Raw genomic sequence first — 16,079 nt, 5'->3', positions numbered from 1 at the left:
TGCCCGCCGGCCCTGTGGGTTCGCAGTCGCACCCCGCCCTGGCTGCCGCCGCGGCTCCCCGTGACGACGGCGCGTGTCCGCCCGCCACCTCTGACTTCTTTGCCGGAGTGCTTGGACCTCTCGCCCGTTTCAATCTGGTTTCTCGTCGCCGAGTCTCGCGCGTTCTTTGCCGTGTCTGGATGCGGCTCGTCCCGTCGTTCTCCGCGAGTCGTGGGCGGTGCCGCGGGCAGCTTCCCCGTCCCTCACCGTGCAGCCTGCCGGCGACGTGTTCCTTCAGGCGCATCACGTGCGCACGTGTTAACTTGGCCCTCCCTCCCGAGGGATTTGCGCTGGCCTCGGGTTCAGTGTGCTCCTCCGTCACTTTGCAGGCGTGGCCCGTCTCCTCGCTGGCGTCCTGCCCGCAGGGAGCCTGCCGCCTCCCTCACCTCTGCCCCCCTCCCTCACCTCTGCCCGCCCCCCTCCCCCCGTGCATGTTCCCCTGGCCGCCGCCGAGGCCCTCCGCCCGTCGCTGGGCCACTCGAGCCCTGTGTGCCCTGCGGCGACTTGCTCATGCGTCTCAAGCCTGCGCCTTCTCGAGCTCGCGGGAGCTGCACGGGCTGATCGTTCCCATCGAGCTGAGGACTTTCTCAGCCATTATTTCTTAAACTCTGTCTTCTGCGCCCGCCCCATGCCCTCCCGCCCTCCAGGCTCTCTGACTACATGTGTATCAGAACACTCGAAGCTGCCCACAGCTCCCTGCAACCTTTTCATCCTCTAAATCTGTTTTTCTCGGAGTGTTTTATTTTGGACAGTTTGTAGTAGTGCCTTCGAGTTCCTCGTCTTCTCTGCTGGAGCGGCTGACCTTCCAGCGCTCAGCCTTCTGGACGGCTTTTCGTTTCCATGAGCGCTGTCCTGGCTCACACGCATCGCCCAGGACTCTGCCGAACACGCAGACGCACGGTCCTCCCTCGCTGCACCGTGTCCTTCCCGGCGCACTGCCCTGTGGCCGCTCACGGCCTGGCCTCGCCGGCCTCGCCGCCCTGGCCTCGCCAGGCTTCAAGTGGGGCCTCCTGGGTGAGAACCCTCCCTGCACCACCTGCGACTCCCGTCCCGGGCAGCTGCAGGACTGGCCTGGTCACTGTCCTTCACGGGCTCTGTGCAGTGTGTCCGGGGTCACCGTTCCACGGGTCTTGCTTGTTTCCTGGTTTCAGGCAGGAGGATAGTCCCCTCTGGCGGGAAGCAGAAGCCCCCGGCTTATTTCATTTACCCCTGCATTTTCTACGCCTTTTCTCCTTAATTTCACTAGTTCTTCGTAAACCATTTTAAATAAATTAATCACATTGTTTATTTCACATTTTCTCTTTCTAAGCGCTCTGACAAAATCGTATCAAATTCAGAGTTAGTTAAATAGTTTCCGTTACTTGAAAACTGCCAGTTTTTAACACTCAAATGTAAACCTCTTAAAATGCAACTGCGACACCTCCCGTTGGTGCTGGGTGGTCGTTCTGGTCTCAAGACCGAGGCCAGCGCCTTCTTCGTTGGCATGTGTGCCCCAGCTTTCTACTTTTGCCGACGGCCAGCCCGGTGTGCCAAAGCCGCCTTCCCGCGACGTGAGAGGCCCCTCGGCGTGCGCTGACGGGGGCGCGGGCTGCAGAACCCCTGTTCCAGCTGCCACCCGCCGTCCATGGAGGCTCGTGCCTGCGAATTTCTGGACTTTTCTTATTGTTCCTTTTCCACACCCACTGAGAATAAGCTCGCCTGCCGCAGGGCAGGGCCAGCTGGCACTTCGCCAGCGCCGCACTGGGGGGGCGTCTGCGTTCCGGCACGTGGCACGCCCCGGCCCGTTTCCTGGGCTTCTCCCTGTCCTTCCTGGGCTCAGCACGCTTTTTCTTCGTGCACGTTTCTTGTCACGTTCGTCCCTGGGCGTTTCCCCGTCTCGCTCCAGGCGGAACGGGGTCTTTTCTCCCGTCACGTCTTCTGCATGGCGGCTGCTGTCCGGGGGGCAGGCAGGGCTCATGCCGCCCGCTCTGCATGCTCCCCCCCCCCGCCTCTCACCCCCCACCCCACCCCGGGGTCTGAAGGCAGCCCGCAGCCCTAGGAACAGGGCGTCCTCGTGCGAAAACACGGGCTCCTCGTCAGCGCATCAGCTCGCAGCTTCTAGTCCGTGGCCAGCTGCCCGCTTCTCCCAAAGACGCCCCACGTGGCTGCGCCTCCGAGACAGGGCCCCGCCCCGGTCCCTCCAGGGCGTCCTCTGTGTCCTTCCAGTTCCTCTAAAACAGCCCTCCCGGCGTTTCCTCCCCGACGCGGGCTGCTTCCAAGTGTTTTCAGTTTCGTTCTCCAGAGTTCACGCCTGGTCGGGTTCAGCTCTGTGGGTTTGGACAAACGCACCGCCGCCCCAGGCTCCATCCAGCCGCCGCCCCCAGAATGTCCTTGGCGGCCCTCGGAGTGCGAGCCTCGCCCACTCCTCGGCCCTGGCCCCACGAACCTGCCGTCCATCTCCGCGGCTCCGCCTTGGCCAGGACGTCCCCAGGCAGAGGTGCTGACCTGTGCTATGAGGGCACACGATGCCCCCTTTCCCCCTCAGGCTCTCTGGCTGGCCTAGCGACTAAATCGACAGAGGACAGACAAACGGGAGGAAAGCCGAGGTCAGCCACAGGGGGCTCACCCCCTGGCCAAGTCCAGCCCTTCGTGGCAGGGGTCCAGGGCCACCCCACTGAGAGGACACTCACACTGCTCCTGGAAGAGGCGCTGTCCAGGCCACGCTGCTCCTCGGTTTATTTTTAAATCTTAAAAAATACTGAAAGTAATTTTTTCATAGTTGAATATGTATAGCATGAAATTTGCCATTTTAACCATTTTTATGTTTTATGAACAACTCGGGTAGTTCAGTTCTGCAACCATCGCCGTCCACCTCCAGAACTTCCCAGCGCCCCAGGGGGGAGCCCTGTCCTGTTAAGCACTCCAGCCCCGGCCCCTGGCCCAGCCCCTGGCACCGCCTTCCTCCTCCCGTCTCTGGGTCCGACCCCTTCGGGGACCTCACGCGAGCGGGTTCGCACGGCGCTTGTCCTGTGTCTGGCTTCCGTCACCGACCTCACGCCCGGGGGCCACCCACCGCAGGTGTCGGCTCCCGTCGCCGACCTCTCGCCCGGGGGCCACCCACCACGGGTGTCGGCTCCTGTCGCCGACCTCTCGCCCCGGGGGCCACCCACCGCAGGCGTCGGCTTCCGTCCCCGACCTCGCGCCCGGGGGCCACCCACCGCGGTGTCGGCTCCCGTCGCCGACCTCTCGCCCGGGGGCCACCCACCGCGGGTGTCGGCCGTCCTTCGCCTCTGCGGCCGGGCGCTGTTCTCCGCACGCCCGGGCCGCGCTTCCTGCGGCAAGCCATCCATCGCCGAACACCTGTCACTTCGCACTAGTGTTTCTTGGAAAAGTAGTGTGTGCACACAGATTTCTGAAACTCCGGGTGACCCAGGAGGACGTCCCACGAGAAGGGCGTCTTCCCACCGCCGGCCTCACAGGGCCCCCGCGGGCCCGCAGCAGCTCCGGTGGCTGTCGTGGCTGTCGCAGGCGCCCGGCCCTTCCCCCGGGGCGTCCCCCACCGGGTCTCCGTGAGCGGCTGGCCTGGCCCTGTCGGGGGCACGCCCGCTGCACCCGCATTCCGCCCTGCGGCAACCCCCGGCGGCCCCGCGGCCCCCCGCGCCCAGCGCTGCGCACGGGCCGGGGCCGGGCCGGGGAGCAGCAGCCGGGCCGCCCCCCCCCCCCGCCCCTGCGGAAGCGGCTCGCTCACACGCCCTTTGCTCCGTGGGTCAGTCTCAGCTGTTCATGTTTTCCCAGATTATCCATCCCGTCCCTCCGTCTGCTGCAGAATTGGCTAATCCTTTCATTTCCTCGATTTCTGTGCTTAATTTCCTTTTCTCCTTTCAAAATCCTGCTCGCTTTCTCTTTCTTGACGGAGCTGCCTGCTGCTGTGTCTTCTGCATCGCCCTTCACCCCCGAGGATCCGCTTGTAGATTTTTTCATTAATTCTATTATTTTTCTATTTCAATTTCTCAGTGTTTAATTTATTCTTTTTCTGATTTTCTTCTTCTAAAATTTGCTTTCTTACTTATCACATTAAAGACATGTTTTGCTTTTGTTCATTTGTTTTTACCTCGAGTAATGCAGCTATTTTAGAAGGTCCATTTTTCTGCAGTTTTAATCACATCCCGTAAGCTGTGCGCATAGCACGCTCTTTTTATTTATATATCATTTTCTAAGCGTCCTGTCTCCAGGTCCTTCATTTCCTTTTGGAACCAGCGACTACCAGAGAGTCTGGGGTTTTTCCTGGTGGTGTTATTCCTATTTTCATTATTAACGTTTTTTGAAAATTTTTGTGCTTCAACTAGAGAATGTGGACTCTAAATTCGCCGAGGCTTCTCTGTGCAGAGCCCACGTGGTCTGTTCTGGTGACTCGGCTGGAGTCACGGGGAGGGCATCTTGGGTCGCGAGGTGCTGCGCAGGCCCGGCGGGGCAGGCGCGCGGGGCAGGCGCGCGGGGCAGGCGCACGCGCCCGCTCTCTGCCCTGGGCCCGGCCCGAGGGCCGGCCGGGGCCTCATCCTCCTCGGCTGCGGGTGCCGCGGTGTCCACACTGCTGGTCCCTCCGTCGCGTGCAGTGTCTCGGGCCTCACTCGGGGAAGGTGGGGACCAGGCCACCTCGGCCAGTCACCGCCTTCCCGGCGGCGTGCGCCCCGTGAACGCTGGCTTCGCCGCCCGTCCCTAGGAATGTGGACAGCAGAGGAAGGACAGCAGCAGGGCCTCGGGACCCGAAGCCACTGGGCACGGCCAGGAGGCCAGGCCAGGGCGCCACGGCCGCCGCCTCCGTCACTTCTGATCCCCAGCCCCACGTGAGCTGTGCGCCCCAGCTGGGGGGGGTGGCGCAGAGGGGCAGCCGGGAAGGAGACCTGCCCTGGCCAGCAGCCCCAGCAGCCCCGCCGGGCCTTTACTGGGTTCCACCCAGCATAAGCCTGTGTCCCCACCCCGCCTGTGGGAGGACCCGCTCCTCGGCACACCCTCTGCTGCGAGCACCCCTCTCCCGTCTGCACTGTCGCCCCTTCCCCTCCGGACCCCTCCCCAGCAGGTCTGACAGCGTGGGGAGCGGCAGCTTTCTGCGCTGACGTAGCAAGGTCTCCAGGGCTGTCTCATCTTCAGGCAAACGAGGTCTGAGCTCGCCACGAGCGCTGGGAGGGAAAAGACGCCAGTGCGAGTGACCCGGGCGAAGGCGGGCGAGAGGGAGCGGGCGGCGGGCGGCGGGGCGGCGGGGTGGCCGGGCGGCGGGCGGCGGGGTGGCCGGGCGGCGGGTGGCAGGGCGGCGGGGCGGCAGGGCGGCGGCCCACCTGCACGGGGCAGCCTGAGCCCACGCTCCCGGCCACTCCAGTGCCCGCCGCCCAGCGGCCCCCAGGCAGGCGGCCCCTGGTGCCTGAGGGGCGGAGAGTGAGGACACGCGAGGACCGCGAGGCGCCTGCTCACACACACACAGACGGGCCGCTCGCCCCGGGAGCCCTCGCGCCCTGCCCGGGAGAGGGAGGCTGCCTCGCGGGTGCCTCGATGGCGCCCAGGAAGCCGGGGGTCTCCCGCAGGGGCTGGTGTCCCAGCGCCAACCGCGCACAGCCGAAGCTGCAGCCGCGCTGTGGAGACCCGCCAGCCGGACGCCGGCGCAGCGCGGGGAGGGAGGGCGTCTGAGCGGCCCGTCTCCTGACCCCGAGCGGTCCTGGGGACACGGCCGTGGAGGGCAGAACACGAGGAAATGCGGCCAGTCGCAAAGCCGGCGGGGCCGGAGCCGGCGGGGCTGGCGGGCGGGGCGGCTGAGCGCCAGGCACCCTCGCACCCGTGGGTGACAAGTCGTCGTCTCTTCTTTATTGTCCCAGCTGTATTTGCTCCTTCGGAAAATTGTAAAATAAGCCAGAGGGAGAAAAACCGAGCTAAACGTTATCCCTCATCCAGAGACAACCCGTTCTTCGCATTTCCCTTTTAAAAATATATAACGGGGAGGGGGGCTCCTGACAGGCCGGCGCAAGGCGCTCGGCCAGGGGGCACAGCGGCGCTCGCTTCAGGCCTCCGAGGACCAGCCAGAGGCCCGGCTGCCACACGTAGAAGCACGTCCCACAGAGTTCGTGGAGGCTCAGGAGGGGCCGTGGGAGGCGATGGCGTCTGAGCTGCAGCCCCCACCCCCACCGCCCAGTTTGCAAAGAAGCCATTCTGGTGGGCTCAGCGGGGACGGGGCACAGCGTGGCCGCCAGTGAGCGTGGGCACATCCCACTTCTCCACTCTGTGCCGTGTGGGTGGTAGCAGCCGGGGGGGGGGGGCCTGTCGCCCCGAAGCTCCCACCCCACAGGGAGAATCCAGCCAGAGCAGCTGGTACCACGTGAGCCCCCCCTCCCCGCGCCGCCCCCCACTCCACAGCACCGAGGCCGTGTGGAGCTGGGCACGCAGAGCAGCTGCGATCGCCCCGCCCCGGGCCTGCCGCTCGCTTGTTTGTTTAGCGACTAAACGTCAAGTCTTCAACAAAAAGTTATGAGACGTGCACAGAAACAGAAAAATGTGACCTATACCTATACATAAAGACAGGAAAAAAACGTGAAGAAACATTTTCTGTGTTTTCCGTAACTGTCTTTGAGGGAGCCCAGATGTTGAGCTTAGCAGACAGAGACTTGAACTATTACATATTCAAAGAACTGTAGACAATAATATAAACAGAGCCACTTGAAAACGGGGCCAGAGCCTCCACCCCAGAGGACCTGCCTTGCACGGCTCATGCCTCAAACCTTTGAGATATTAAAATGGCAAAATACCCTTTGGACCAGGCCTGAAAAAACTTGTGTCCCAAAGAAGTGTTTGCAAGATAAGGCAGATATCATGACCGCCAGATTGATGACTTCTGGCCTGAAAACTAAAAACGTCGTTTAGCGTTAGCATCACTATGTTGTATTATCTGCGCCAATAGCAAGGCCTTCCTGCCATCGATGTAATTGTTCCCTTTTCCTTTCCCGTAACCGTCCCCAGCCTTTGTCACCTTATCGAAACACTGGTTGGGCTTCCGCCCTATTCAGTGCTATTCTGGTTGATCTCAAATAAATGCTTGTTGCCTCTCACTTGGAAAGGCCTTTTTATTTTTAGGTTAACAGAACTAAAGAAAACCACATTTAAAAATGTAAAGGAAGATATGTCACTAACTCATGAAATAGTGAATCTAGATCGATAGAAAGTATCTAAAAGACTGAAATGGAAATTCCGGAGTTGAGAATACTTGAAATGAAGAATTCACCAGAAGGACTCAAAGGTACATTCGAGCTGACAGAAGGCGAAATGGGTGAACTCGGAGATAACAGAGGTGATTTAACCCGAAGAGGCGGAGCGTGAACGAACCCCAGGGCGCCGTCCCACGTGCCGGCACGTGCGTGAGGGAGCGCCAGAGGAAAGGGGGCGAGGAGTCGGGGAAAAGTCGAGGAAGCAGTGGCCGAGAACGTCCCCAGTTTGATGAAAAACGATAATCTGCATATCCAAGGAGCTCAACAAATTCCTCTCAGGATGAACACGAAGAGCTCCTCATCCAGACGCATTAAAGCCAAAACGTTAAAGCCCGAACGTAATGAGAGCAACAAGAGAAAAATGACTCCTCACGTACACGGGACCCCCAGAACTGTTAGCACCTGACTTCTCCTCAGAAACAGTGGAAGGGAGCATGACATGGTCCAAGCACCGAGAGCAAGAACTGTCAGCCAAGCATCTCACATCCAGCCAAACTATCCTTCAGGAGTGAGCATGAAATAGAGATATTTGCAGGTAAACGAGAACTGAGAAAGTGTGCTGCATTCGACCTGCTGTACAGGAAATACCAAAGGCGCTACAAGCACGTGGCCCCAAACAGGAATTCAGATTCTCACACACACACACACACGCACGTGCGCGCACGCCAGCCAAAGTAATTATTGACTTAATTATCAAGACGGCATATTTACCTATGTCTTCCCTTTTCTTCTCTTAACTGACAAAGAGCAACCACACAAAACATCTGTAACATTGTGTCGTCGGGTCCATAACATACAAACGTGTGACACTTGGAAACGAGGGCGCGAGGGGGAGGAGCAAGAGCAGAGCCGTTTCCATTGGAAACAACGTCGGACGCTACCTCGGTCCCCAGGAGGAAACGAGAATGAAAATAACAACCGTGTTAACGTAAAAAGTCAATATTCACGTATTTCCTTCCTTCCCCTTGTTTCCCCAGAAGACACGCCATGCAGAGCGATAACCGAAACGATCTGTTATTGAGTTTATAACATATGTGTATAAAAACTAAGGAAGAAGAAATGGAGCTATGAAGAGTTAAAGCTTCTACATCTTACTAGAATCAAGTTAACATAAATATGGTGTAGGCTATGACTTAAGATGTATATTGTAAGCCCTAGAGCCACCAATAAGAGAATAATTAAAAAGTAGTTAGAAATCATGAAACAAATGTAAATAGTACATTGGAAGATATCCGTTTAATGTAAAAAAAAAAAAAAAGACAGTAAATAGGAATAGAGGACCAAAAACAACATGAGACATTAAAAAAAAGAAAAAAACAGAAAGCAGAATGTCAGGCATAAATCCACCTATGTCAATAATAATGTTAAATGTAAATGGATTGAACAATCAAATGCCAGAGATTGTCAGACTGGATAAAACACAAGATCCAAATAAATTCTCTCTACAGGAGACACACATTAGATTTACTGATATAAATAAGTCGAAATTCAAAAATAAAAGAATGGAAAAATTATACCATACAAACAGCAATTATAAAGGAGCTGCAGTGGTTATGCTAACATAAGACAATATAGGCTTTTAAACAGGAAAAGTTATTAGAGGGAAAGAGGGATATTTTAGTTGAGAAAAAATGCCAATCTATTGGGAAGATATAACAATTATGAATGTACACACGACTAATAACAGCCCCAAGGTACATGCAATTAAGCAATAATTCAGCAATAATGGTTGGAGACTTCAGTATCTCACTTTAAATAAATAGAAAACTTAACAGGAAATAAACAAGAGCGGACAGTGCTGCAGGCCAGCCGCACCCGGAGCCGCCCCCAACGACAGCAGGATGAATACACGTCCCTCTCGGGCCCACAGGGGACATCCTCCAGGAGAGAGCACACGCCAGGGCAGAAAACCACCCTCAGTAAATTTAGGAGGGTGAAAATAGATAAGGCCTGTTCGCTAACTGTAACGGAGTTAAATTAGAAATGGGCAATGGAAAAACGTTTGGTAAAATCACAAATATGTAAAAACTAAGCAACATACTCCTAAATAATCAATAGGTCAAAGAAGAAACAACACGATACATTAAAAATACTCTGGGATTCATTAAAATAAAAACACGATATACCAAAAAGGCAGCACTTAGAAGGAAAGTTAATGCTTTCATACCTATATTTTTAAAAAGAAGAAAGACCTCAGATTGATAACTCTAATAACTTAGAAAAAGAGGAACAAACTTGGCCCAAGTCGGATCTTGTGGGTCTTTTTGGTTTTTTCTTTTCTTTGAAGTCTGGAAGTCTGCACTCACACCAGAGCGCTGTGGGCAGTTCCTGCTGCCATTCTGGTTTTGTTTCTGTGTGTTCCATGCCTTTTTATTCCTCTAGTCCTCCGTACTGCTTTCTTGTGCATTAAGTGGACATTTTCCAATGGGACATAAAGTTTTGAGCAGGAAAAAAGTGAAAAAGAATAGAAAAACAATAGAGAAAATCAACACAACCAAAGGACGGTTTTTTGAAACGATCAAAACTCTGACAAATCTTTAGCTAGACTGACCCAGAAAAATAAAGACTCGCATTACTTAAATCAGGAGTGGGAGGGAAGGAAGCCTCACGCCCTACCTTACAGAAACAACAGGGACCGGGTGGGGGCGCCACCCCATCCAGGCGGCCCGGCGCTCCGCGGCGAGCCCGACAAACCTCTGGAAGAGTGCGGGCCGGCTCCTCACGAACCCCCGCGGAGGAGAGAAGGGGACGCTGCCCCGCGCGCCCCACGAGGCCGGCACTGCCCCGTTACAAAACCAAACAGAGCGCAAACTACACACTGGTGACCCTGATGTGCACAGAGCAAAAATCCTAGCGAGATTCGGCAGCTTATAAAAGTGCCATGCACTGTGATTACGTGGGATTCTTCCAGGTGGGCAGATGGAGGGATAGATGGGTATCGATAAATGATAAGATAGGTAGACGACAGATAGGGGATAGATATAGATAGATGATGGATGAATAGATTATAGATAGACATAGATGATAGATTATAGATAGATATATGACAGATTGATAGATAATTGATTATAGATAGATAGAAACATGATAGATAAATAGATGACATATAGATGATGGATATTCATAGAGGATACACAATAGACGATTGACAGATGAGCACAGAGAGTTCACAGAACCCCCCTGGTTGTAACCCTTGTTCTGGCGCTAACAGGCACCCACCTCCACCACCCTGGGTGCCCATCTGCCCCCTACGGCCTCCGGGCTCCGAGCGCTGGGCGAGGCTCCCGCACGCTGTGGTCCAGGGATGCCCAGCCTGTCCAGGTCCGGGCTCAGAACCAGGGCGGAGGCTCCAGGGGCAGCCGGCTGGAGGCCGGCAGCAGGCCGGTCAGGACTGCAGCCCAGGCTGAGCCTGCCGACCTACGGCCCCGGGTGGGGTGGGCGTCAAAAGCCCCACTGCCGGAGACCAGGGTGGGACTTTGGGGCCGTGCTTGACCTGGCCACGCTGCCTCTCTGGAGGCACACAAGTCCCTGTCTGCAGTGGAAGCCTCGTCCCGCCTCTGTCCCTCTAGGGCACCAGTGGGCCAGGACTCAGAGCGATCACAGGGCTGCCCCAGCGGGCAGCAGAGGGCGCCCCAGGCCCTCCGGTCTCTGCGAGTCCAGGCGGTAGGGCCGATCTGGGGGAAGCAGGCGGCTGGGCCACCCCCGGGCTGGGAGGGGCAGGCCGGCCCCTCGCACCCGCTGCTCCCCTCCCCCCCTACCCATCTGTCCTGTGTGCCCCGTGCCCGCGCCAGCACCAGCCTGGGCTCCAGGGCGGGCTGCCCGCATCCCGGGGGTGGCTGCGTAGCCGAAGCCGGGCCGCCACACTCGCCTCCCACGGCCATCAGAGGCCTGCTGTCCTACCTGTGTGCCGGTCCCCGCGGGGCTGGCGGGCTGGGCCCCGGACGGCAGGGCCGCTTGCCAGCTGGCCCCAGCACCTCCCACGCACCCACAGCCGCGGGCCAGGGGCCCGCACCCACCTCGGCCGCCCTCTGCTCCAAGCCACGGTCCGAACCTGGCCCACCGAGCCCCTCACCCTCCTGCCGACCCCGGAGGGGACTTGGCCTCCCTGGGTGGGGGTCAGAGGCCCAGGCCGCATTCTTCCCCCGCCCCTGGGACCCCGGACCCTGCTCCTGCCTGTGGCCAGACAGGGTAACCTCACCCCTCGCCCCACAGCCCAGGCCCATGAAGGGGTGTCTGAAGGCCCATTTGGGGGGTTCGAGGTGCAGTTTCCCGAGGCCACAGTCCAGGGGGTCACCCCTCTTCCACGACACACTCTGGTGTGGCTGGACGGCGGAGGCCGCGCAGGCCCCGGGCACGCTCCTGAGAACCGAGCGTCCGCCCAGAGAACACACCTTACCCTGTGCGTGGGGCTAACGCGGGCGAACAGGAGCCACACGGCAGAGACGGGGCCCGGGGCCGGAGCGCAGTCGCCGTCCCTCCCAGCCTCGGGGAGCCCGGCCCAGACACCGGTAGGTCGCCCGTGCCGCCCACTGGCATCCAGCCCCCGAGCACGTGCTGATTCGAGGGAACAGCTCCTGGGAGCTGACGTGGGGCCCGGCCCCGCCTGACCGCGCCTGCTTCGCGGGGGGCCGGGCCTCCGGGCCCAGCGGGCAAGATGCAACTCCCTGGAACCACGGCGTGGCCAGGCTGAAGGCAGAGGGTCTGAGTGGCCCCCTGCGGATGCCGTGGTCCTGGAGAGTGTCGGGGTGAAGCGAAGACCACGCTGGCTGGGCTGGGGCCAGCGGAGCGGGGGGACCCTTGTTCTCCCAGGTCTGTCGGTCTGGAGGAGCCACACTAGGCCGGGGGCTGCTGGTCTGTGGGGCCCCGGCCAGCCGCCCTCTCTCCCCTGCGGACCAGCGAGGGCAGCCCCGTGCCAGCCCACAGAGCGTGGGGTCACCAAGTGATGGTGGCCAGCCCTGGTCCAGGCCCGGTCCCGGCCCCACCCCAGAGGGAGCTGGCGGAGGGGAGCACTCTGAGGCCTCAGCTGCTGGGCACAGCCTGGCGGGGCTGGGGCCCGTCCACCCCGTGGGGCCCAACACTGAGGGCCTCGGGCGGGGGGCCCCTCACCCGTCTGTCTATCTGGGCACGGAGATGCAGCACCCAGGAGGCAGCCCCTCCGCCCTGGGGACCCCCACCCCCACCTCCCCCCCAGGACCAGCCACAGGAAGTGACTCTCGCTCTCAGGAATGCTGGCTGGCTGCAGAGACCCTGCTGGGCTGACTGCGGTGGGCGGGCCGGGCTGGCCTGCCTGGGAAGCCCCCGCCCCCGGGGCCCCGCTGGCCTCCCGCTGGCTCGCGCCCACGGAGGCCTGCCCGCGCCGGCTCGGGACGGCGGCCAAGGCGTTCCCACTGCCAGATGCCGCGCTTTTTCCACAGAACCAGAGGCCAGCGTGAGGTAACGGGAAGAAGATTAACCCGTCCAGACCCGCGAGGCGGCTGCGCGGCCAGGGGCGCGGCGCAGGGGCCCCCAGGGCTTCCCGCGCCGTCCAGGGCACCCCGCCAGGGCCGGGGTCGTCGCGCCACGGCGGGGGGCGGACGCTGGGGACCCGTCACGGGGCAGGCGGCCGTGGCGCACAGCGCAGGACGCGCGGCCGCCGCCCCCGCTGGCCCCTTCCTTCCCAGCGTGTCTTCCACACGGTCACCGCGCCGCGGCCCCGATGTCCGGCGGCGACCGGGACACGCGCTCCCGGCTCCGGGCACCTCCTCGGGGGGACTCGGGTGCAGGGGCCGGAGCCTCTCGCCACGGAGCGGGCTGGGCGCGGCCCCCTCCGGCCCCGGCGGACCGTCCCGCGGCCTCGGCCCCCCGGGGCGAAGCCCCCGCACTTCGCCGTGGCCCTGGTCGCTGAACGAGCGGGGCTTCCGTGGGTGTTTCCGGCGCAGGGACCCGTGCGTGTGGGCGCGGCGTCTGCAGCCGAGCCTGTCCACCAGCCTGCTCCCCGACACCTGCCCCCAGCCCCTCCCGCCCCCCTGTGCTGTCCCCCGAGGTGGCAGCCCAGGCACCCCCCCACGTGTCCCTCTGGCTCGGCACGTGTGGACTCCGGAGTGCTGCCCCCCCCCCCATTCTGGCTGCTTTGGTGCTGATTGGTGTGGCTCCCGCTCACTTAGGACCCGAGTCCCACGTGACAGACCTGCCTGCAGGACAGTGTGAGTCAGATGCCCCCACGAGCTTGGCGCCCCCTCCTGGGCAGCCAGCCTGTCCACGCCGGATCCACCCCGGACTCCCCACCCAACCCACCCAGCCGTGGGTCTGACCACCAGCTGCTGCTCGCCCGGCTGACTCATGGTACAGTCAGCAAAGGCAGGCCGGGGACAACTGCCATGTCCCAGGTGCCCCGGCCAGGGCATCGGCCCGCACAGGGGCGCTGGCCCAGAGAGGGGCCCTTGGACACCAGGTCGGAAGGGGAGGCCGGCCCGGCTCAGGGCCGGGACAGGCCCCTGGGACGGAGCTCGCCACCCGGGGCCTGCGCCGCGGTGTGGGGACCGCGGGCCAGCCTGGCCCTCGCCAGCGCCAGCGCCTGGTCACACTCCATGGAAACCACAGGTGTAACCCGTGGAAAACGTTATTTTCCTTGATGAATCATGTTCTAAGCTGGGAGGAAAATTCATACGATAGTTGAGGCATTGAAAAGAAATCAAAAGTTTCGTTCAGCGGATGCTCAGAGGTTTGCATCTTCGGTGTTCGTCACCCGCGCCCCAGGAAGAGGTGGACACGCGGAAACACTCGCGCCTTGGGGAGCGGGGCGGGCCCCTCAGACGCCCTCCGCCGCCCTGTCCTCCGGGCCCCTCTGACCCGCGTTCTGGCCCTGCGTCACCCTGTCTCCTGAGCCTGGAGTCTGCCTGCCTCGGCTGTCACTGCGCCCGCCCCGAAGACGCAAGACCGGAGAAAATTCTGGGCTCGTCCTCCGTCAGAGCAGGGAGGGGCGCCCCGCGGGGCGGCGACCGACTGGGGACCTGTGGCGGGGGGGTCAGTGCTCAGGTCCCAGGCAGCCCAGCGCTGGTGCGTGCCCGTCCCCACCCAGGGGGGCACCCGAACCCCCAGGGACTAGGAGCACTGCGCCCCACGCATGTCCCAACACTGTCCCCAGCCATCTAGAAAGTTCCATTGGGGGACCCCGTGTTTGCGGAGCTGGTGGCCGAGCTGTCCTGGGCGGGGAGGGCTCAGCCAAGGCCAGCGGCACAGGTCTGTCCTCACGGTCACTCATCCAGCATGTGGCTCGGGGGGCGACCCCCCAGCTCAGCTTCCCCATCTGGACACCTACACCCTGCACTTGAGAAGTGTCGAGTGGGAAATGGAAGTAAAAACCCTTTGCGAGCTGAAAAACGTGTTTCCATTCCAATAGTTTTAACCCAGAAGCTCACGTTTTGGACCAGCACTCGGCGAAGTGCGCTTCACCGCTAAGCGTGGACAGGACAGTACCATCGGAGTCCCCTGGCCGGCGGGCGCCGGGAACTGTCACTCCAGCCGAGACCGAGGCTCCGTCTGTGCCGACCACTTCACGCCAGAGGCGGCCTTGCCTCAGCCCTGGGCCTGCGCGAGGCGGGCAGCCTGGCAGAGGATGGCCAAGCAGCTGTCGGGGGGTCGGAGCTGCCCGGAGCTGGCGGGGCCAGGACGGCTGAGTGGCTCCTGACCTTGCCCCAGCGCTGTGGCCAGGACGCTGGCGGCCGGTGGCCTAGGGGGCTGTGGAACGGGTCACTCGGGTGTGTGACCCACCCCTCTGCTGTGTGGCCATGGTGCTGTGAGGCCACAGGACACACAGGGTGAGCAGGAGCAGAGGCGGCGATGGGGACCCTGCCCTCTGCAGGGAGCACCCCATCCTCACCCTCTGCAGGCGGACTTGTCCTTGGCAAGGCCTGGAAGTGTCCCAGCTGCCCACGGGGCCATCCTTGTCCAGCAAGATGTGTGTCACTCACGGGGGCTTCGCCTGGACACCAAGGGGGTCTGGTGGGAGACCCAGCCCTCACCTCCTTGCCCCTGCGACCCCCAAGCCCCTCCTTAAAGGCCCTCGATCACACCCCCACTGTCCTTCCTGGAGTGGACCCTGCATCTGTGGGACCCTGGCCCCAGGCTGGGATGGTGGCAGCCCCTCCCCCGGCCCCAGACTCAACCAGTGGCACTTCTGGCAGAGGGGGGGAAACTCCCTGGGGTCCTCACACACCCCAGGTGCGCCCAGCGTGGCTGGAGGAGCCAGCAGGGGGCCGGCCCCGATCACACCTCCTGTGCCCCCACGGGTCCTTAGAGCACCAGGAGGGGGCCGGGGGAGGGGAGCAGGAGGCAGGGTTTGGAGGAGGAAGAAGGTCCTGCCCTGGCGCTGCACTTGGGGGGCCTGCTGCTCCACCGAGAGCAGAGAGGGCAGGGGGCTCCGGGCTCGCTGTGGGCAGCACCCCAGCCCTCGCCACCTGCGCTCCGCGGGGACACAGGCAGATTCCACCGCGTCCACCCTTGCAGCTCCCACCCACGTTCGGGTTCGGGGCCCTGACAGAGGGGGGGGGGCCCGCACCAACCTCCAGGCACCAAGGGTCAAGGGTCGTGGGAACGAGGAGGAAGCAGAGTGCCCTCGCAGGGGCTCTGGGGTCCCCATGGGGAATCGAGGGTCCCAGCACCCCAAGCAGCCCAGCCCTCAGGGAGGCCTGGGCCCAGGGAGAGAACAGGGGGCCGGCCTGCCGTCAGGGTGCAGATCTGCTCGGGGCGCCATCCGGCACACGCGTGTGTGCACACGCACATACGTGCACTCGCACACGTAGGCCGGGGGGAACCCCCGCTCTGGGCTGCATGCCCTCC

At 61.3% G+C, this 16,079-nt stretch overlaps 1 protein-coding gene across 1 annotated transcript; it reads left to right on the top strand.

The window, feature by feature from the left end:
* The first annotated feature begins 1,444 nt into the window (after positions 1 to 1,444).
* On the top strand, positions 1,445 to 15,724 carry LOC118614913 (transcription initiation factor TFIID subunit 4-like). Its single transcript, XM_036238142.1, has 4 exons — positions 1,445 to 1,589; positions 10,474 to 10,691; positions 10,832 to 11,770; positions 12,677 to 15,724. Exons 1-4 carry the CDS (start codon positions 1,445 to 1,447, stop codon positions 12,692 to 12,694), a joined length of 1,320 nt encoding a protein of 439 aa, XP_036094035.1. The 3' UTR covers positions 12,695 to 15,724.
* The last annotated feature ends 355 nt before the right edge of the window (positions 15,725 to 16,079 follow it).

Source organism: Rousettus aegyptiacus, unplaced genomic scaffold (assembly GCF_014176215.1).
Source record: "Rousettus aegyptiacus isolate mRouAeg1 unplaced genomic scaffold, mRouAeg1.p scaffold_m13_p_20, whole genome shotgun sequence".
In the NCBI taxonomy this organism is placed as follows: Eukaryota; Metazoa; Chordata; class Mammalia; order Chiroptera; family Pteropodidae; genus Rousettus; species Rousettus aegyptiacus.
The sequence above is the reverse complement of the archived record's forward strand: the minus strand, read 5'-3'. Positions and strand labels throughout refer to the sequence as shown.

Bases quoted from the DNA above. Each gene is read 5' to 3' on its own strand.
- LOC118614913 (XM_036238142.1), top strand. From the start codon at position 1,445: ATGCAACTGCGACACCTCCCGTTGGTGCTGGGTGGTCGTTCTGGTCTC. The intron at 1,590-10,473 runs GTGAGAGGCCCC...TGGCGCTAACAG, and splicing joins CAAAGCCGCCTTCCCGCGAC to GCACCCACCTCCACCACCCT. The intron at 10,692-10,831 runs GTGGGGTGGGCG...CTGTCCCTCTAG, and splicing joins CTGCCGACCTACGGCCCCGG to GGCACCAGTGGGCCAGGACT.